Below are 21,143 nucleotides of genomic sequence, written 5' to 3'. Positions count from 1 at the left end.
TCAACAGGTGACTCGGAGTCTCTAGCTGAAGTCCAATATAAGTTGACAGTCGTTGTAACTGGTAAGCGGGGTGCAAAAAAGGTAAGAATTCATGATTCTTTCTGCGAAACAGCATAATAACGATGCCAACAATGAGTGTTCTTTGTGCTAATCGTCTAGAAGACTCGCGATCTTTGTGTTTATCTGCCATCCGACCCGATTCCCAGACAAAGGCCCCTAAAGCAAGAATGCTCCATCAACGTTGATCCAGTCCTGGCTGGTTGTACTCCAACATCCTTCTTCAGAATTGATGTTAGGCTTCTGAATGGACCTTGTCTGAATTTGGATAGCCCAATCCCATTGAATATTCAGGTCACCAAGCTTCCCGGTTTTAACTATGACATAATACTCAGTGAGTTTCAGTCTATGCTCGTGGAGACCACAGAGGTACGAGCACAAGGAATCACGCAGAAGTGTGTCAAACCTTGGATTGTGGACAGCACGGCAAGAATAAACCATTTGATACGGTTTGAAGAAGCAACTGTGGATTTGGTTTCCAGTATGAAGAATCATCCTTGCTTCAACAAGCGGCTCCCTTCTGAGCTCACATCAAGCTTCGAGGTTTGCAACATCAAGCGAACATATAGGCTTGATGTGAGACTCGGATTTTTGCTTGGCTATTCGAAGGTAAGAAGACGCAATTCCATTTATTGTGACCTCGCTACTAACAAGGTTCGTTGCCCAGACGATTATTCGTGAATTTGAGTTTCCAGTGTATATTATGGGCCCCGTATCTCCATTCTCGACCACGGAGCCTCCAGATTACTCTCGGGAGAAATGAAACGGGAATTGCCGAGAGGTCATCATTTTGTATAGTCATTTAGTGAATTAAACATCAAGAATACTCGAGCGAACCATAAAAAAAAAGCCAGCAAGGTAAAGACCCACATAAAGCAAATGAAGTGAGGGTCTGTCTGGCTTTGGTGTCTTTGACCTAATCGCCACCATCTGGTATCATGGAAGTATCAGTTAAAGACCAGATGCTCAAACGAACAGATCCATCCGCCTTGGCAGTCATAAAAATGAGTGAAAGTACAAGGCCGAGTACACCGACTAAAAATAGCCGGGGTGGGACAGAGGCCAATGATTGCATCGGCCCGAACCCGTCAAGGAAGTATGAAGATTCATATGAACCACGTTGACTTTCATAGTAAATATATATTGACCACTTCAAAGCAGCACAACAAGATATCCATATATCATCCACTCGTTCAATACTACTTCAACTGCAAGCAATGTCAACAACCACAGCAACAGCTGCCGCGGCCACAAGCACTGCGTGTGGAACCTCAGCCCAATACGAACTCCCTGTTAAAGATGCCGCATGTGGTGTTCCCAACTCCGATGGATACAAGCCACTCCTTGCCAAATGCGCGAAACCTGCAGGGGTAACTACCTATGACGACGACTGTGCCCTTTACAGTCTGGCTGTTGACCAGTCAGTCCAAGAGCTCACAGACTGCCTCTACGACGCTGGCGTCGCCTGGAAAGATGTTTGGTGTTACGGGTCGACCAACGCGACCGCCACTGCTACGTCCTACCCGACTGCATCTGAGACTTCTTCGTCAAAAACAACAGGCACCAAGGAGTCATCGACCACAACATCGGGCTCGGAGTCCAGCACAAGCACATCTGGAGCAGATGCCAGTTTGAAACCCGTCCATCTCGGCGTCAAGGCCGTTGTTGTCTTTTCCACACTCTTTGCGTCGGCTATTTTTTTCGGAATGTAAAATGCGTTTTACAAAAGGATCATATCATTCTTTCATTGCTGCATATCGCACATCGTGCTTTCTTTTTTTGGGTTCAATCAATGATTTGTACAAGAAGTTATATATGTACTACTATTTTCGTGCGCCCGATCCCAATTTCTGTGCTTTTGTCAGGAGGCCCATTTGGCTTAGATGATACTAAACTAATACTTTGTATCCAATCACAAATATTGTGGACTTTGAATACCCTGCGAACATGCATGTTGGAGAAACAGTAGAGTCTCCGATCCGCCTACGTACGGCTTCCAACCGTATATAATTGCTGTTCAATTTAAGGGCAAGCCCCATGCAGCCGTCCAATTACATGCGAAATTCTCATTGTTATCTCCTAGTTCCTTGTTTGTAGCTGTGTCACCGAGTAGTGAGAACTTGGCCTATCGAATATTTCAATCCGCTTTGATTTCGTAGCAAAACATCTTTAGCGCCGTGGGTAGGCATCACGAATTGGAGTACATCAAGCGCTTCAGAAAATGAGAAAATTATCGGCTTGCGCGAGAGAATTGTATGTATCCTTCGTTGTGCAACCACCCGTGGCCATATGACGGAGACTCGGAACTATTGATAGGTTCGGGTCCTCATGTAGGGTAGTTTTAAAAACAACTTCGCCTTCTACGATGTAATAACCCAGAGTAAAGAAGTTGCAGGAGTGAATCGTGCATGTAAACCCAATCAAGAGATTTCACACACCAAGAAGATGATCACCCGTCGGGGGATTTCCAGCCAGTGACACATCGATCAGGGATCAAGGGGCCGTACCAAGGAATTTCATTCTTGCCCGGTTCACGTGGGACAGCATGGTCGAGTTTCAAACCTAAGGAGCTAATTTTGCCGAGAGCCGAGAAGCTATCAGTAGCGAATCAAGAAATAACTATCATTGTTAAACCCGAAAAGAGATGCCAACGAGATATAATATTGACTGGAATGAATGACCGCGAGGTTGGAAAATATAAATCTACAGCACAGAGCTACAGGTCCCGATGGCCACTTTCTATTTCATTCAAGGAGTCCGAGCTTTGATCTCTAAATTTCCAGAGTATTTTCCGAGGCCAATCGCGCATTATATGCGTTAGAAAGGGCCAAAAGCCGGAGTATTAGAAAAACGACTAGTATTCAGGGCTTAGATGAGTTCTATTGGTGAACTGCTTGCAGTATGCCATCTTAGCCTGTCTTGTTCGAAGACAACTGGTATTAGTTACATCGATGGTCATGGACATAACATTCTCCGCAAGACTAGACATCTCCTGCACTCCCTCCTATCGAGACTGCATTTCAGAGAGGTAACGGAATTTACAAGTACCTTCTCCTTGAGACATATACAGAGAATGTGCGATAGGCTGCTATAAATACTATCCTTCTTCCCCTCCTCAGAACTAAATCAAGCATACACATCTTCCGCCAATTCACAAGCTAAAACTTATCTTCGATCACTATGCGATTCATCTTCGTTACTCTCATGGCCTTATTCAGTGCTGCTCTGGCTGCCGGAAAAACACCTGCTACGGTAAACATCCTTACCTATTGAGCATCAAATGAACTCTCTAACAGTGCTTTAGATCCCTTCAGGCGGAAGTTGCAAAGCGGACGGTAGTATTGGAAATTGCGCAAGTGGATTCTGTTTGGTAAGCAATGAAAATCCCACTCAAATATGCGTCAGGTCAGCATGAAAGAGTAACATTGGAGTAAAAAGCAAATGCCCGACGAGTCTAGTGGAAAATGCCAGTAGACATTTGACTTTGACTGGCGATTGACGTGAACTGCCGTGCACGGTCACTTCTCACAAGACGGAATAGCCTGAATGAAATTAAATCTTATTTATGGAAAGATTTTCCAAATTCCGTGTAGGATGGAATGCCATAGTCAGGGTAAGAGTTGCTCTGATAGTGACGTGAATTCTAGAAGCCCCAAGATTTCCATCGTGTAAACTTGGCTAAATTGGAAGGGAGCAACCATCCTCTGCTGACGACAGCGACGACAATCAGCTGCGATGATACCGTCTAATCAGGACTAGATCCACAAACTGAAATCCAACAACAAATATAGGACAGAACACCGAACCTTTTCAGGGTTCCAGTTCTCTCATTTCTCGATTTGCGAGTCCCTCTCCCTTTCTGTATCTGATATAAGTGGTCTCCGGATTTACCGCCGGCTGGCATTTTTTTGGTGTGGCTGTGCCCACAGCTCGCAAGCCTAAGCTACACCAGTTTCAGCGTCATGATTCGACTCTTCTTTCGATCCTCCACCACCCAAAAAACTGGCCAGCGCTTCTGCCACCGAATTCAGGAAGTCATGTTGCCGTCTGGAATTGCGTCGACACGGTCCTTTGCTCCTATAGACCAAGAACAATTCTAATTTTGCCTCCTATTTCTTATGCTTGCTCAATTTCTAGTAAGAAAGTGATATTCTTCGACGGTGCATGCGATTAAGCAAGATTGGGGAGGGCCACCCCGACACCTTAAGGAGTACAGCCAACCTTACGTCGACGTATTGGAATTAGGGCAGGTGGGAGGAGGCGGAGCAGCTCGACCAGCCGGATATAGATTCTCGCAAGACGAAGGCTCGGCGCGGACCATCCCGACACGCTGACAAGCATAGCCAATCTAGCCTTTACCTAGGGATCTATAGGTCGGCATGCCAAAGCAATCGATTTGCTTAGAACCTGCGTGGCTAAGCAGCAATGAATTTTAGGCCCCGCCCATCCTCACAGTAAGTCCAATTCCAAACACGCTACTAGAATGGGAAACCAGGGTCTAGCTGTCGAGTCATGATAAAGTTATCCCTACTCTGTTTACCTTGTATTGAGTAGATCTGACTGTATTTGGTAGTATAGTTTTGTTTATCATTCACTACGGTTCAGGTTTACATCGCAATTCTTTTGTTCCCATACATGATATAAGGTCTATTCCAAGACAATTCCCCGTACTATACTGTATTCATCTCGTTCGTCAATATTAAAGTGGGTTGTCGACCCCACTCGCCCTGCCAAGGAATCCCGTGTTTCTTCTCTCGCAGTTTGCCTCCTTTACAGGTATAACCCCCGGCCGATCACTGATGCAACTCGTATAGGAAGAAACGGGACACTTTTTTTAGCGTCCTATCCGGAAAATAGTTATTACATCGTGTTCGCCCTGCCAAGCAATCTCGTGTTTTCTTTGGACCCAAATTGTCTTATTTTAGGTTAGACCCTGCCGATCGCCCCTGCGGCTCGTATAGGACGAGGCTAAGGTGAAGAAACGGGACTATTTTTGGAAGCTTATCCGGAACCTTCAGGCCCCAGATCGTATTCACCCCGGATATTTCATATAGGCGATCGTTTTAGCCCCAAGGTAGGATTGATCTTCTGAAGCGAACATCGTCTTCCTCGTATTTTGAGAAAATGAGACTAAGAAAGCCTAATTACGAGCTCTTTGCGGATGAGGATTCAAGTTCTGGGAAAACCGGCTCAAATGCGTCAATCACATTTCGGTCATAGTGCTCCGTCGTCTACAACCCATTGCTTAGTGCGAAAATACCATCTCAGCTTTCGTAAATAAACTTCCTAGCACTAATTTTAGACAAATTCTGCTCGGCGATGATCCTGTTAGTTGATGCTCAATCCACCGTCATTAGACCTGGTAAAGATCGACGCACCAGTCAAAGTATAAGTATCCATGTCCGGCCTGATGCACGACATTCTGGTTACAAGCATCAAGCCATTCAAACATTTCACCTTTCCTTGTTTCAATTTAAAGTCTTATTCTCGAACGCGTCGTCGAAGGAAGTGCAGTCCTCAGAAACACGGCGACATTTATCGAACGATCACCAATACGCAGAATTTTCCTAGTTGCCCCTATTCGCCAATATGCAGCTCATGAACTTGGCTCTGACCCTAGCTACGGCTTTCTCTATGGCCAATGCGTACAAAATCACTACCGATGGGGTCAACTGCCGCAAAGGTGCCTCAACGACCGAGGCGGTTGTCAAGACATACGACAAGGGTGTCGATGTCAAAATCAGCTGCCAGACTTATGGTGAAAACATTCAGGGCAACGCTATCTGGGACAAGACCTCCGACGGCTGCTATGTTTCCGACTACTACGTGAAGACCGGCTCAGACAGCATGGTCACCAAGGACTGCGGCGGCGGCAGCTCTGGCGACGGCGGCTCATCCTACCAGGGCGAGATCAGCCGCAAGGAGATCCTCTCCCGCGGTGAGTACTGGGTCTCACGCCACGTCCCATACTCCATGTCCGCCTATTACCCGGACCCAGATGGCCGCAAGTACCGCACCGACTGCTCGGGATTCGTTAGCATGGCTCTCCATGCGTCTGCCCCAGGCCTCAACACTGTCAGTCTCCCGGAGATTGCGAAGCCTATCTCTTGGAACGACCTCCAGCCCGGTGATTTTGTTGGCACGCTTGGCGCCGGTACTGGCGGTGCTGCTGGCCACGTTACTCTGTTCAAGTCGTGGGCCGACAGTTCTAAGAAGGAGTACAATACGCTTGAGTGCCGCGGTACCTACGGTTGTGTCGCGTACAAGCGCCCTGTTGGTTGGAAGGTTGGTAGTTTCACGGCCAAGCCCTACCGCTACAACCACGTTAAGGAGTAAGTTGGAGCTTGCAGAATTTTGGGGTTGAACAGGGATGGAACCGATTCTTGGTACATGTATAGTTCTTGTGACGACTGTGGCGGTTGAGCAAACGGAGGGAAAGGAATAGCTTCAGATGTATTCCCGGGTGGATCAGATAGTCAGAAAGCGAAGGAAAATGAATTTTGTTTACTCCACTCGAAAGTGCCATATATGTATGGCAGGACATCACTATCGTAGAATCTGGACATGACCGTGCAAACATAGAGAGACAGCTAACCATACAAAGAGGTGGCGAAGGCAAAACTTGGAAGGAGAAAATGTGAGATACGCACAAACAGAGATATGTAGAGGTTATATATGAAGAACCAGATTCAGAAGTGAAGCAATGACCATTACACGTCGGATCTGACTATGGATACGAAATACGATGGATAGAACATAGCGCATATGAGTGATTAGGAGCGGCAGTCTTGATTGATATTGGGCCAACTATTCTATCCTTCATGCTGAACTTGAAAAGAAGAAAAGTACAAGGCCGCCGCACAGAAAGGAGACGACAACCTTCTCAAGTACCTAAAATCTTTGCAACTCAATATCAGAAACCTAGAGCAGAGGGTTAGCAACGAATATTAAGGGAGCGAAGGCAATAACATACCTTTCTCGGTGTTTCCCTCGCCCATGCTCCTACTGCTGCTACTTCCGCTCTGGATAGCCCCCATGATACCATCCATGTAAGGAGCGCCGCTCCACTTCTGGTGGGTTAGGACATCGACGTCGAGTTCCTTCTCGCGAGACTGCACCAGACGAACGTAGGCCAGCATTCCCTCGTCCTTGAATGCGCGGGACAGCTCTGTTGTGATGGTGGCGTTTGTGTGCAGACCGGCGAGTGAGACCAATTGAAGGACGAATCTAAAGGCAAAGAGTTAGTGCATCTCATCGAGAGGTGAGGGTGAGATAATAAAATAAAGGCTTACCCCTGCTTGGCAATGTCCCAGATGAAGGACTTGAGGGAGGCCTCGGTAAATCCTTGTCCCATCCAGTTGAACGACGGGCTCAGGTTGTACACGAGCTTTTTGCCAGGGTACGCCTCCCGAACTTGTCCAGCCAGCTTGCCCGCCTTCTCAACGTCTGGGTCACCAGTCTCCACCCAGAGGAGATCTGCGTACGGTGCGAACTCTTTCGCTCGCTTGGTTGCAGCTGGGAATCCGGCGCGGTAGTGGTAGTATCCTTCACGGGTACGTGGGATGTCGCAAGACCAGACAAGAGGGGTTCTGGCGTAATCATTCGCCAGGGCCCGGCGGCGAGAGAAGGGAAGATCAGGATTGGCCTTGACATAGGCTCTGTATCCATCTCGAGAGGATTGAGGTGCGCCCTCTGATGCGAGATGGGCATCGACAGCTGGGAGAAGTTAGTAGGGTGGTCTGGTGTTTGCGAAACAAAGGGGAAGAAAAAAGAAAAAGAAGTAGTAAGGAATGAGAGAATAAATACCTTCATCAATTGTAACCAGTTTGTGTTTCTTAACCCAGTCAAGCTCATACGCGTCGATCTCCGATGGCGAGGCACCTTCCCGCTCCATGGCTTGGAGGGTCTCCGCAAGAGGGTCCACATCTTCTGCAACGCCAAGGATGAACTCATGATCACGAACATCAATTGCGCTGCTGATGAGTCGACCACTCTCGGAATCCGTGCGGGCAATGACCAGGTTCTCACAGCCCATCATGTCCCACTGGAATCGGGCGGCGACCAGTCTGTTGATATGCTCACCCATTGGTACGAGTACCTTGCCCGCAAGATGGCCGCACTTCTTTCCGCCATGGAGCTGATCCTCGAAATGGACAGCCGCGGCACCGTTTTCCGCGAAGAGTTTGGCGAGCTTGAGAACTGCTGACAGACCACCGTGTCTGTTTCAGTAGAATTAGCAAATGATTCCCTCCCTCGATGGCAGGTGTGAACATACCCAGTATCGCCATCTGCGACGATTGGCCGCATGTAATCAATGTATGGTGTTGCTTTCCGCTGATCAGCAGTCAATTTTCTTCTCGTATCCCATTGTTTGCGATCATGCATCTGTTGGGCTTTGAAGAGACGCTGGACTTGGTTGGGGACTGTGTTGTATGGGTAATCGCCGAAGTCGGGGGACACCTCGTTGGTGCTAGTCAAGAGGGAAGAGCAAGCCCAGCCAGAGACGTAGAGGATTTCCTGGTTTGGTGCCTGCTGCGTCATCTGTACTGGGTCGATAGCTCCCACTGAAAACAAGCGATGTTAATATTATAAGAGTTAAACGTATCGACATCTGACTGGAATCTCACTTGTATGGACAGGCTGCCCAGCAGCCGCTCGCTCGTTGAGCAAATTGAACAGTTTCCGAGCCATCAGAGAACTGGGGTATGCTTGTTGCAGGGACCCGCGCTTGCTCACAACGTCGGCTGCGGAGTAAGGGCGCTTTATGCCTTCGTAACGAGGCGAGCTCCACCAGGATTTCACATCCTGAATTTGTTGGTCAAAAAGAGCGTCCTCAGCCTCCCCTGCCTTTTCTTGGGTGGACAGGAGCTGGTACGCGTCGGCGGGGAGTGTAGTTGAGATGGGGGGTTGAACGGGCGCCATCCGAGGATAGCCGCACGTGAATGGGCGCAATGCCCGGGACGGAGCAGACAGAAAAGCGACAGATCGAGGCACGCGACGAATTGACCGGAACATCTTGGTAGGAGGCCGGGGTGACAATCCGGAAAGAATTGCTCAAGAAGTGAAAACAAAACAAGAGGAAGGTGAGGGAGAGCGACCCTCCGCAGCCTCGGCCCGCTTTCTGGGGGTGGAGACTGCCGATAGTCGGCACCTGACTAATCCTTGTCATTAGCTAAGCTTCAGACAAATAACGGACTTGGCATCAGACTTACCTCTAACGGTACATGCGCCCGTTGCGCCGGGGAGGCACCTCGTAGTCAGGGCTCGGGGAAGACTCAATGTGTGTGCCGCGGGGAGGCCCATAATCGAATGGGTGATTGAGGCGGGGAGGGACATAATCGAATGGATGATTGAGGGTAGCCCGACGCGCGGGGTGCATGGTGTCAATGGGCTGCGTCTTGGCCAGAGGCTGTTGCCTCGCTGTTGCTCTGGCTGGGCGAATCTCGACTGTGTCAATCTCCATTTCCTTGGGAAAGCTGGGGCATGAAACCATGGCATCAGACCCATGGTCACTAGCCTCCTCCATGGTGACATCAGCATCAACGGTGTTGTTCTCCGAGGCCTCTCCATGATCCGCCAAGGAGTTAGCATTGACATTGAAATGTTCAGCCAAAGCTGCGACCAGTGCCTCCCATGGCCCATTGAATCCGAGATGCTTGTGTTGAATGGCCTCTGCGATAAGCGGACGATTGTCCATGATACTGATGAGGTTTTCGAGGTAGGACTCCAAGGGGACTTAACCAAACTTATCAGCCTATATCACCCCGAACCATGAAGCATGCACTTACCAGACTGCTCGGCTCCAGCCCAGTGGACACCGAACCAGGCGAACTCCGGGGTGAGAATCACACGCAGCAACAAGGCATTTGGGGTGCCAGGGTCAACAACCATGATCAGGTTGCACAGCATCATGGTAATATCCCACTTGATCACAGCCATGGCGGGCTGGGTGGGTCCATTGCCAAGCAGATACTCGAAAGCGCCATGCTCATCGGACTGCTGAGCGGGTCCACCCTCGTAGGTGGTCGCCAGAGTCTGCAAGCCGGCCTTCGTGAAAGAAGACATACTGACAAAAAAGAAGAAGATTCGAAGAAAGACAATAAAAAGCGAGCAAAAGCAAGAAAAGCAAGAAAAGCAGTGGAAATATGAGACGAAACAAGCTGTGGTGCAAGTCAAGAGAAGAAGAACGTTAGAAGAAGGACGAGTTTCCAATCGAGAGAGAAATTCTTTTACAGGACGCGATAATGCGGATTCCTCCTTGAGCGAGCGTGACCATTGTCCAGAGACCTCCCAGGAAGCAGTTTCAGTCCGTCTCATTGGCCAATACCAAATGGAAAGCCGTCCCAAACGGGACAATAGCCTTTTTATACCAGCCCCTTCTGCTCGCCATTGGCCAGTTTTGGGGTTCCAGGCACGAGGTCCTTGTGATTGGTCTTCTAAAATATCATATGGTCTACCTGCTGCCTCCATCCCTCTGAGAGACGCTTTTTGGCCAATCAGGCGTAGGTGCTATTGTCCTCAAGTCTGCCTATTGTCCTTCAGAAACCTTAAACCTTAAACCTCAATTTACCAGACGTTGCTTGAACCTCGTGATGTATCAGTCTCTTTTGGCCTACTTGGTCGAGTCGTTCTAATACAAGGGCTCGCATTGGAACCCGCTCAAAGCCTCCTGCATGAAGCTTTGCTTGTCCGCTTCTTAGACTAGATAGCTTGCAGTACATGAGATATACCACATACATACCAATCTCCTGGTGCAAAGGGTATTCAAAGAGTAAGTCCAAGTCCAATGTGCCACGCCATGGGAGTTATTGATTAGACGGATCTCCGGGACATTGTGGCGGCATCCACCAAGTTCTCTACGCACTTGAAACCTTGTGACACTGGGTGAGCTACGTAAATATCTTTATATACTTGTAACAGAGATGACTACAGAAGTGGAAGCTGAGATGAAACCCAATGAGGTATGGGATATATGATGATTTTACGCTATTGATAGCATGGTACTGAAAGCCATTGAACATCCTGCTATCTCCAGGGGTATCTCAAATCGGGTGCTATTGGAACTGAACGGGGCTTACTGATTGCATGTGGTTTCAAGAAGTCGCGAATCGGATGGATGCAAGCGGGCGAGTTTTTGAAAAGAGGAAAAATAGCATGGCTTGACGGAAAGAGCTCTGGGTATGGACGGGCGTAGCAATGGGTATGAAGTGCATGGGTTGGTGATCAGGCTGATCAGGCTGATCAGGTCGATATTATATTACTGACAGATCCGTATTGCGTGTGGGTTTTTGACGAAGTGTCGAGTATGGGAAGTTGCGTTGGGGACTTCCTCCAAGGTGAGGAATCAGTATTGCATGGTTGAATATAGATAGGAACGGCAGTACGAGCCTGGTGATTCACCAGCAAAGGTGGGACACCGTTTCCTAAATCGAGCAAGAGTTGTAGTCAGAGAGTAGATCATAGTTTGATAGAGGAGCCTCTCCATCGAAGAAGCATTGTTGTCATAAATCATCAACAAAAGACCTGGTCTCGAGACGCCGCGCTGTTTCAACGCCAAAGCAAGTCGAGGGCGCAATTTACAATTTCAAACTCAGGATATTCCGATAAAGAGACAAAAGAAGGCTTGCACGCTGGGTCGTTAGTCATCAAATTAATACAACAGGCTGGGCTGGCGAAGATTGCTGGGAATTCATAGGTGATAAGTTCAGGCTAGCCGATGAAAACTGTTTGATCCGCAAGGTCAGGTTGTGCTGCTGGTCTACCCGTAATTGGGAGTTATCAACTCACCTTCCCATCCCCATTCGGCCATCACATTCACCCAATGCAATTTGCCACGGACAGTTCTCTCGAACTCGATGTTCTCCAACGATGAAAGTGCAGAGCCTCGGCGCGCCGACCTTGAGGCAGGCTGCCTTGGCTGCCCAGCTATCGAAGTCCTGCGAGCGCTATTCATATTGTAGCTGCCGAAGGCCGAGTTACAGAATGTGGAGTCCAAATTCTCGTTGTCAGCGGAAGAGATAGACTCGGTACGTCGGGAATGAGCCATTTCTTGATCCCTTCTTGCATTCATTTTATCGCGACGATTCCAGACCTCTTTCAAGACTTCAAGGCAGCGGTCCACTCCACCCAGCATTAACCGGGCTTGGATTGTGGTCCATCGATCCAGCACCCATTTCCGATCATCGTCGGCATCGACCTCTGATCCGGCTGCCAAGAGGGGGAACACTTGGATAATAGTTGTCCGTGAGGTGTAGGGAACAGTGGCGAGGAGAATCAGCACCCTCTTTGCTAACTCATCGGCGGGCTCAGATGGTATTTCCGGAACAGCTTGGTGAAGGTATAGCAATATAGCCCAACGGTAGGCATGAGCGACTTGAATGCTATGTTGCACTTCAGAGTGAGGATCTTCGGGAGGCTCAAACCAACGTGGGGGTACCCAATCCTCAATCAGACCTTTGAGCTCCATCGCTTGAGCGACAATCGACACTGTATTTGACGAGCTTTTCCGCACATGCTGGATTAGTTTGGCCACTCGACTCATAAGAGGATACAGAGTAGTCGCGCACCCCATCAATGGGTCGATATCGTGAACCGCGTTACGTGGGAGCTCGAACATTGAAGAATCCCAGTTTCGAGGTCCGCAATCATCTAGAGAGGTCAATCGTGCAATAACATCCATATAGGACCAAGTGTTGTACAAGAAGCGGATACGGTCCAATTCGTCTTTGCTGACGTCTCCTTGCATTCCGGTGGCAACAACCTGGGACATCAACGCTTTCGCTCCGCGTAGGTGTTGTATGCAGGTACGGGTGTGTTGGTCCCAAGTGTCCGCAAATGCTAAAGCAAGACTGGTGGCCAGTGCAGTATCTGCTCTCATGTTCTGAATCTGCCCTACAAGGGAGTTGATGCTCTGGCGCATGTGCTTCACTCCTTGCACACGGAGATGGGGATTGTCCCTGCCCGAATGAAATGCTGCCAGGGCAAAAATTGCATGGTAAAGTGCCGGTGTATTTTTTGCCAGCGGCCAGATCAATGTTCTCCATGGGTTCTCAGTAGCTCCATCTTTGATTGACAGGATGCCACAGGTGAGCTTGTCAAAGCGCATCACCAGCATTTCGGGGCTCTCTGGTGGCAGTGACGGGCTGCTTGGAATGCTTATATCGTTGAAATCAAAGGACTTTGGCTCTGCTATCTGGAAGTTCCATGGTCCAAGCCCTGGATCCGACTGTCGGATAATATCTTCAATGTCATCATTTTCTTCTTCCAATAACCTGGAGAAACTGAGACCCGGTGCATCGTGGACAAGTTCCTCCAGACCAAACGACATACGTCGACCGGACTCGAGATCATTAGATGCCAAGGAGTCTGCAAGCGATAGTGAATCCTGATATGGTTCCAGCAAGGAGAGGAAGTTGAAAGTAGGAGAGTCGGCCGACAATGAGACATTAATGTCGAGAGGTGCACTGCGCTGTGTTACGGAAGCATCTTCTTGCTTATCGGGTAGATCGTCGAGGGAATGTGCTTCCGACGGAAGACTGTTGATGCTCATAGGGGAACTATGCAGCGATCCGGGTGGGGAGTGAGATCGATGGATGTGTGATTGTATACGAATTGGAGATGTCGATTGTTCAGTCGTCGGGGGAGTAGGAAAGCTATCGAAATTGATCTGTTGCTGGTTGGCTGCTAAGTGTTAGATATGCCAAGCTCCACCGGAATCACACTTACCCTTTTTGGTCTTGGTAGGGCGTCCAGGGGCTAAGTTGGTCTCTTCGAAGGGCCGCCATTTGAAGTCTTTCTTGTATCCTCCACATTGGACTTTGCGTCGCTCGCACTGTTGACAAGCTGGCTTGGTTTCGTCGCACTTCAACCGCTTGGCCTTGCAAGTGACGCAACCTATAGAAGTGGAGACCGTTAGTGTTGTTGATAAGGGCAACCTCCGACTTGCTGTTCAACCTTGAGCGAGGTCAAAGTTGACAACTTGCCCGAGACTTTGTTAAACGGCCATACCATTGCGACTCTTTGTTTGCTTCGGTTTCTGGGCGGTCCTCCTTGGTGACGGAGCGTTTCCCCGCGCTGAGGGGACGTCGGGATGTGAACTGGATGACTTTTTAATGTTTTCCATACCAAGTTGATGTTTAAAAACCCCCATTCACAAGGGTGTTTGAGGAACAATATAAAATCAAGAAGTAATTTATCGAGAAGTGAAGATGGTAAACAGAGATAAGAGAGGAGAGAACAGCGAATGGCAAGTGATAGGGAATCTACGGAGATAAGCCTATGCGGGGGTTGGCGATCTTGGAGATTTGAGGGGACAATTCCCTATTTATACTTCAACACTTCTGCTTCCCTGGACAATAACGGTCTCGCATGATAGTCAGCTCATTTGCTCCCTTGAGCGCGAGATATATATCCATAGTCCCCTCCCCGCACTTCCCACACACACCTTATCCGAGGGCCATAACAGAGTTTCCATATATATCTCGGTGGATATTGGCGATGACAAAACAGAGATACTGGTTCGCTGGCTCACTATCGTCATCCCGTGCGGAGACCTTTCTCCAATTCCGGGCGAGAGCCGAGTTTTAGTCTCACCCTACGGTGTTGATAGAAACACTTTTTTGTCACCAACCTATCAGCGCTGTGGCGGAGCTATCTATTAGCTCCAAGCCATGTTACATTATTTGTTCCACGACCATGTCGCTGGCGAGCAGGCTATCTGTTTATACTTACTGCCTTAGAGGACAGGGGGAAACGGCCAAGTCGTGTGGCATACACGCTGGAATTGAAATCAAAGCGTAGCATTAGGTACACTCTCGCGTGACTCGGACACTTTTGTGGGGTACCAGACAATTGAAGAGAGTTTGACTTTTGACTCCCGACCACAATCCCAACGAGGCTGGGCTGCAATGAAAAAACGTGATCGGCTCACTCCCTGCCGGGGGCCCATGTGTATCTCGGGTTCAAGCCGGGGTCAACAGCTTCCCATTATCATTTCCACATTGTGGCGAGCAGTTGAGGAAGGCTTTCCATTTTGAGGACAACCTTCGCTTCTGTGATAGTCAGCAAGGGATGTGATATCGGCTGCTTGAATTTCCATCATCTCCATGGAATGGACTCTAGTAATGCATGCTACTTGCCAGGGGCAGTGGGATCAATCGGAAATGCCGGAATCCTCCCATAGCTCCTCCCACAGAGTGCGGAGAAGGATGCCTTCCTGGTACACAGTAAGCCTAGCTTTTGCCGAATTCCCCCGGTAGCCAGAATCTACTCTAAGCAGTATCCGACCTTATATCAATCAACTAACCCTCTTTGCGTCGAAGCCCGTCAAGTATTCAAAAGAAACGAAATTTGAATGATGAAACACTTGAACAACCGACAAAGAAGCGCGCCATTCAACCAAAGGGACACAAAAGATTGACTCTATCAGTATCAAGCAACTTAAAGCTTTCGTTTCCATTAAATACTCCTGTGGCATGTGGCTACCAAGAATATATACTTTTTGTTTGGCATGAGAGGGGGTTTTACGGTCCCTCCCCCCAAGGGTTTCAACCTCGTATAGCAATATCTTTATAGTGGCACCCTGGTTATACCACCGTAGAGGCTTAGAGAGCCATTTCTTTACCCAAAAAGGCGACCTGTGCATGCATGAACCTGTTCAAGTTAAACCCCCTACCCGCAACCCGAATCCCTAGGCCGACGGAATTTACATTGAACCTGGGAAGAGGTTAAGCTAAAATATGCACTATTCTGAATATTTGAACGAGATTCTGAGACCTTAATGATACGCATTAGGTCATACATATTTACCAGCTGCATGCTATCTGCCATCTCCTTGTTATCTTAGCTAGGGAGATTTTCACATCTCACTATCGACGTAATTCCCCGCGGCAGCCAAAGTGGCATAGTAAAGATCTGTCTCAGCACAAATCACCATTCGACCAACCCCAGCGAAGTTGAAGTTCGCCGATGTAGAACCGAGGTAGATCTTGCCAATGAGCTTGCCTGAGGGGTTCCAGACCTGAACACCGTCACCACACCCGGCGTATACATTGCCCCAGGAGTCACAATGGACGCCTAACCACAATTGAAAATGTCAGCGTATGATCTTTATCACTGTATATAGTTCAAGATTCGAATTGGGAACGGTGGGTATCTGTGGACGTCTTGCACTTACCATCAGGGGCGCCGGAGTTCACAAATGCGAATGTCTTGCGATTCTCGAACGTGCCATCTTCTTTCACGTCGAAGCGATAGCTATATAATACGATTATCAGCATACCATACTCAGTCAAAGCCAGAAGAGTTTCTGAAGGCTATCAAGAAACGTACATGGAAGCGGGACGAGTAAAATCCAGACCGAAAAAGCCACTATCAATACCGGTATCGGTGACATATGCATATTCACCACCAGGCGAGAAAGTCAACCCTGATAAATAAATTAGTCTGCATGACTTGACTGGGTTTGTTTGGGGTACATACCATTGGGGTGATCAAACCCATCCGCCGCGATCGTGACGGCTCCGGTATCGGGGTTGAATCTGTAGACTTGATCCTGCAGACCTGGAGCAGGACGGAAGTCTTGCACGTATCCGTAGATCGTGTCTGTGAAATATATGTCTTTGTTCTTTGGGTGAATGGCTACATCGTTCAAAGAGTTGAATTGGCGACCGAAGTAATTGTTCAGGAGAACTAGGTGGTCTTGGTAAGTTATCTGGCAGACTTGTTTGCAGCGGGCGAGGTTGACAAACCAGTCGTATTGTATGGCTTTTGTGGGTTCATAAGCCAGAGCGCAGGGGGAGTTTTATTGCCCTGGCCTTCACCAGTAAAAATAATTTCACCCCGATAGTTGGTTGCCCCTATTTTATCATCAGACCGGCCGAAACACTGTCATATCGCTAGAGCAGTATCGTAGTTTACCGTTTGGATTGATCACCATCGGCGATGAAGGGACCGTAGAGATCTTTACCAGACCCACAGCATCACTCTTGCTGGAAACAGCAGCTGCGTCTGCCAGAGAGATCTTTTCTATGATAGCCGACTTGTTCAGGCCGGTGCTAGCGTTTTTGGCACCTGCATTCTGAACGAAGAAGACTTCATCTGTTTCCTTTGACCTGTTATAACAAGTCTCGAGTGGTTAGATATGAGATTCCTCTTGTGACATCGGGACCACGTACCAAACGACCGCCTCGTGAAATAAGGGGTCCTTAGGCGAGTGCGCAATCCGGGTGAGAGTTGGAGCTTTGCCGATAATGTTCAAGAACTCCTTGTCGTACACATGGAATGGGCGTTGAGTAAGGCTATCTTCGGTATGCCCTGGAGGAACGAAAATCTGTAATGAAAAGCATTGGCTAAATGTGATACTAGGGGGGCATAAATGGTGGGTTCCGTACACTCTTTGCATTGAATTCGGTTGGCGGTTGAGTCGTATCCAAGACGTTGAAAGCTCTTTGGTCGATCACCTGCGCCTGGGCAGGAACATTGCTAGCTTTGACTGTAGGTACCAATGATTGTCCTAGGAAGGCTAGAGCAACGAGCGCAACAGACGTGGTTGGCATTTTGAATGTGCTTTTCTCTTGATGGAGTGCAAACTGCAGTTGTGTTCAAGGTCCGGGCATTTGCACCGAGAGATGCCCAGGGGTGGATCGGCATTTATTGCGGGTTGCTGCTATTGCGGTGTCGATGCCGAAACCATTTTGAGGGGTATCCGAGGGCAGGAACTCGGGGAGGAACAAACCTTCAAAATGCCCCATTCAAATGATCTATTCCTCCAATGGCGTATATCTGTCCTGCCGTTTCGCCACTGGTCGGTGTTTGGTGTCCTTAGTGTTCTGATGATCTTTCGGAGTTTGTCCGATCGTTGACCCACAAAATGTTGAAGATTCCCCAGACTCGCACAAGATCCCAACGTCATAGTACAGTAATGCCTCTTTTCGATTTTGGTGAATAACTTGCCCCTGTAGTAATTTTCATCTTGAGATTCCGATTCGAGAATGCTAGGGTCGCCAAAACCAGCGTCAACGACATTGACATAACCGTTGGTCACACGTTCAAAAACCAGGGACGGTGGGTCTGCTATTGGCTTTACACCGCATTAAATAGACATCCACGCTGAAGCTTCAAACACAGAGGTGATTGGGTTTCATGCCCCTCCAGTGGAGATATGCGATTGCAAGGGCAGCGTGATAGGCCAATCAGCTTGTTCGATCGAGAGCTTCAAATGATCTGATTATTGATTTGGGGACTTCTTGATCTAGAATGCCTGCTTCACTCGTACTTTCTCATTTTTGACTTGCTATTGTAACATGAACAATTTCCTGGTCTATGGACGCAACACGGCTCCGTCTCTGGGCGTTTGGCGGTGGCGTCGCATGCCCATTGAGTCATTCCAAATAGGTTAACACGAATACTTGTAGCAGTTGAAAGGACCAGGATCGGAAAAAGGAGTGTTAGCGCTTACGTGTGTACTTGTATAGTGGATGTAAAGCGGAGGTAGTGGAGAGCTTCATATCTCCGATTTTGTTCGCCGCACATAAATACCTCGGTCCCTCTGCCTCGATTACTTTATGATGTCGACCTGTATTGCTTTTATACCTCCTGGGAAGAACTTACCTCGCCACGGCCTCACACCCTCATACCTTCCTTCTCCAAACCAATATGCCATTGACCATCCACCACCTCGGCCGCTCACAATCCGAGCGCATCGTCTGGCTCGCCGAAGAACTCGGCATCAAATACGACTACGTCTTCCACAAACGCGATCCCTTCTTCTCCCCTCAATCAATCAAAGACCTCCACCCGTCCGGCACCGCCCCAGTCATTGAAGATGACAGCTCCCCATTCACCAAGAGCAAGGTCGTGCTCGCCGAATCCGGTGCTATCATCGACTACATTATCGCCGCGTACGGAGAGGGTCGCTTAGGGCGCACACCAAAGGACGGCGAAGAATACATCCGGTACCTGGAATGGTACCACTGGGCCAACGCTTCGTTCCAGCCAACCATGTTTCGCGTGCTGATTACACGACTCTTGAGCAACGACCCGGAAGCAGTTCATGTCAAGACGGCTAATGCCAAGTACGAGCTTGCGCTGTCGATGGTTGAGACGCGGCTAGGTGAAACCGGGGCTTACCTGGCAGGAAATGACATCACCGCTGCGGATATCATGGCTGTTTGCACTTTGACGACGATGAGAGGTTTCAGTCCAGTTGAGTTCGATACGGAGAAGCATAAACATATTCTAGCTTATCTTAAGCGCATTGGTGATCGCCCTGCGTATCAGAAGGCTATGAAAATTTGTGAGGGTGATGATTTCGTGCCTATCCTCGGCCCGAAGCCGCAGCAGTTTATCTTCCCTTACTAAAGGAGTTGAACTTTGGAACATGAAGAAACGATCGGTTATATATTAGTGTAATATATAGTGAATCACAACTCATAGAAATTATAAATGCTTGGAACTCCATATACAAATGAAAGGAGCGGATAATCCAATTCTCCGCTCCGTACACATTAACAAACGATAATGTATATCCACAAACCTCGTCAACACTCTCACCCAAATCGGCCAAAGAATAAAAAGGGTCGTTCTGGAGGCAGGTGATCACTCTCTTACCAGCTTCCACCATGGCGCCACCGGCCGACCGCGTCGCTAGCATCATGCTGTCGTGGCACTCGCTGAAGCTCGTCTCTTGCACCACCCTGCAGACCTTGTGGGCAGGTTATGGACAAATCTGTGCCATTACTGCCAAGGCCTCCACCGAAGAAGCAGCAAAGCATATGGACAAGCTTTGCGGGATGGAAAAGGGAGCCGCTGGGTCAATTTATCCTCTCATCCTGAAGCTCATCTCGCCCCCAAACAAAAGCGGCGGCAAACAAGATGAAGGACACCTTCGAAAAATGATGAGCTACGAGGTAGAGCAGCATTTCTACAGACACTTGGTCCCACTGCTGGACGAAGATGTTGGTGTTGCCAAATGCCTGGCCTCGACTAAAGGCATGGACGGCCAGGAGGGTGAGCAAGAACTTAAAGGTCTCATGGCCACCATCATGGTCGATTTGCGTGAAAGATTCCCAGTCGCAGGCGAGAAACGGAGTTTGCTGGACAGTACACAAGTCCATGGGGCAATAGACTGGCTAGCCCGCTTCCATGGTCGTACACGGGATCTGCCACAAAACGGCCTTGACATTGGTAACCACGTCTTGCCACCCCTTGAAGAATCAATAAAAAGACAAAGCGCAGCCAAGAATATTGGCAACGGGCTGTGGCTCAATGGAGGGTACACGTACCTCGCGACACGGCGCAAAGAGTACAATTCTCTTGTCGAGGACACCGACTCAGAGTGGTCAGGAGCGCTGTGCGAACCTTTCGAAGGATCATCACTATCTGTGGCTGAGATCGCTGCGTCGTTCTTAACACCATCTGGAAGGCCGATTGAATCGTACATTCATGGCGACGTCAAGTCAGAGAATCTCTTCACGAACCTTACTGGAGATAAGGTGGCGTTCTTTGACTTTCAGTATGTTGGGCTGGGCCTTGGTGTCTGTGACCTCGCCAAACTGTTTACATGCTCGGTTCCTCTGCATATGCTGGTTGATGATATTGAATATTTGCCAGAGGAGCTGTTGATGTGTGATGGCGAGAGGCGGCTGCTCGAGTATTACCGTAAGAGACTCATCCCGGATGGCGAGGCGGATGCATATGACTGGTATTCGTTCACACGACACTGGGAGACGGCCCTAGTGGATTGGTGCCGGTTTCAAGCCTCGTGGGGCTTCTGGGGAAACACCGAGTGGCTTGAGGCCCGTGTAAGGTCGATTTTGGGTGACAAGGAATGGAGAACCTGGATTCGTCAGAATGTCAGCAGTGAGAACAATAGACGATAAAGTGCTAGCACTGAGGCTCCAGCCGGATGCTTTCGATTCTTAGAAATTTGATCCCCACTAGGAGGCGGGGCGTCCCAGGCATAGAAAGAGATACAATGAATTCTTTCTCAGTGACGTCCTAGAAAATCAATTACCCATATGCAAGAACCCTTCCTAGCATCTATGTCATCGGACGATCGTCGGGCCTAGAGTGAACAATGGATCAAG

The 21,143-nt window shown here is 48.8% G+C and overlaps 7 protein-coding genes across 7 annotated transcripts; 4 read left to right on the top strand and 3 right to left on the bottom strand.

The window, feature by feature from the left end:
- Positions 1-1,274: 1,274 nt before the first annotated feature.
- Positions 1,275-1,769, top strand: PENARI_c027G12139 (uncharacterized protein; the record flags this gene model as incomplete). The annotated part of the gene is made up of 1 exon (XM_022636143.1): positions 1,275-1,769. One exon carries the CDS (start codon positions 1,275-1,277, stop codon positions 1,767-1,769), a length of 495 nt encoding a protein of 164 aa, XP_022484024.1.
- A 3,877-nt stretch (positions 1,770-5,646) lies between these two features.
- PENARI_c027G10402 (putative NlpC/P60-like cell-wall peptidase) lies at positions 5,647-6,393 on the top strand (the record flags this gene model as incomplete). The annotated part of the gene is made up of 1 exon (XM_022636127.1): positions 5,647-6,393. The coding sequence occupies one exon, from the start codon at positions 5,647-5,649 to the stop codon at positions 6,391-6,393; it is 747 nt and encodes a 248-aa protein (XP_022484017.1).
- A 577-nt stretch (positions 6,394-6,970) lies between these two features.
- On the bottom strand, positions 6,971-9,072 carry PENARI_c027G03338 (methylisocitrate lyase ICL2; the record flags this gene model as incomplete). Its single annotated transcript, XM_022636057.1, has 6 exons — positions 6,971-6,978; positions 7,031-7,284; positions 7,350-7,773; positions 7,864-8,276; positions 8,333-8,621; positions 8,685-9,072. The coding sequence occupies 6 exons, from the start codon at positions 9,070-9,072 to the stop codon at positions 6,971-6,973; spliced, it is 1,776 nt and encodes a 591-aa protein (XP_022484096.1).
- Positions 9,073-9,271: 199 nt separating this feature from the next.
- PENARI_c027G10934 (uncharacterized protein) lies at positions 9,272-10,122 on the bottom strand (the record flags this gene model as incomplete). Its single annotated transcript, XM_022636133.1, has 2 exons — positions 9,272-9,792; positions 9,846-10,122. 2 exons carry the CDS (start codon positions 10,120-10,122, stop codon positions 9,272-9,274), a joined length of 798 nt encoding a protein of 265 aa, XP_022484121.1.
- Positions 10,123-11,766: 1,644 nt separating this feature from the next.
- PENARI_c027G12495 (uncharacterized protein) lies at positions 11,767-17,612 on the bottom strand (the record flags this gene model as incomplete). The annotated part of the gene is made up of 11 exons (XM_022636147.1): positions 11,767-11,780; positions 11,845-13,737; positions 13,783-13,950; positions 15,925-16,131; positions 16,232-16,311; positions 16,387-16,483; positions 16,537-16,746; positions 16,806-16,913; positions 16,975-17,168; positions 17,232-17,386; positions 17,448-17,612. 11 exons carry the CDS (start codon positions 17,610-17,612, stop codon positions 11,767-11,769), a joined length of 3,291 nt encoding a protein of 1,096 aa, XP_022484110.1.
- Positions 17,613-18,711: 1,099 nt separating this feature from the next.
- PENARI_c027G09725 (glutathione S-transferase family protein) lies at positions 18,712-19,416 on the top strand (the record flags this gene model as incomplete). The annotated part of the gene is made up of 1 exon (XM_022636115.1): positions 18,712-19,416. The coding sequence occupies one exon, from the start codon at positions 18,712-18,714 to the stop codon at positions 19,414-19,416; it is 705 nt and encodes a 234-aa protein (XP_022483995.1).
- A 260-nt stretch (positions 19,417-19,676) lies between these two features.
- PENARI_c027G04775 (uncharacterized protein) lies at positions 19,677-20,936 on the top strand (the record flags this gene model as incomplete). The annotated part of the gene is made up of 1 exon (XM_022636071.1): positions 19,677-20,936. One exon carries the CDS (start codon positions 19,677-19,679, stop codon positions 20,934-20,936), a length of 1,260 nt encoding a protein of 419 aa, XP_022484077.1.
- Positions 20,937-21,143: the final 207 nt, after the last annotated feature.

This window comes from Penicillium arizonense (assembly GCF_001773325.1).
Source record: "Penicillium arizonense strain CBS 141311 chromosome Unknown PENARI_contig027, whole genome shotgun sequence".
Taxonomy (NCBI): Eukaryota; Fungi; Ascomycota; class Eurotiomycetes; order Eurotiales; family Aspergillaceae; genus Penicillium; species Penicillium arizonense.
This window is presented reverse-complemented; position numbering and strand designations above follow the sequence as displayed.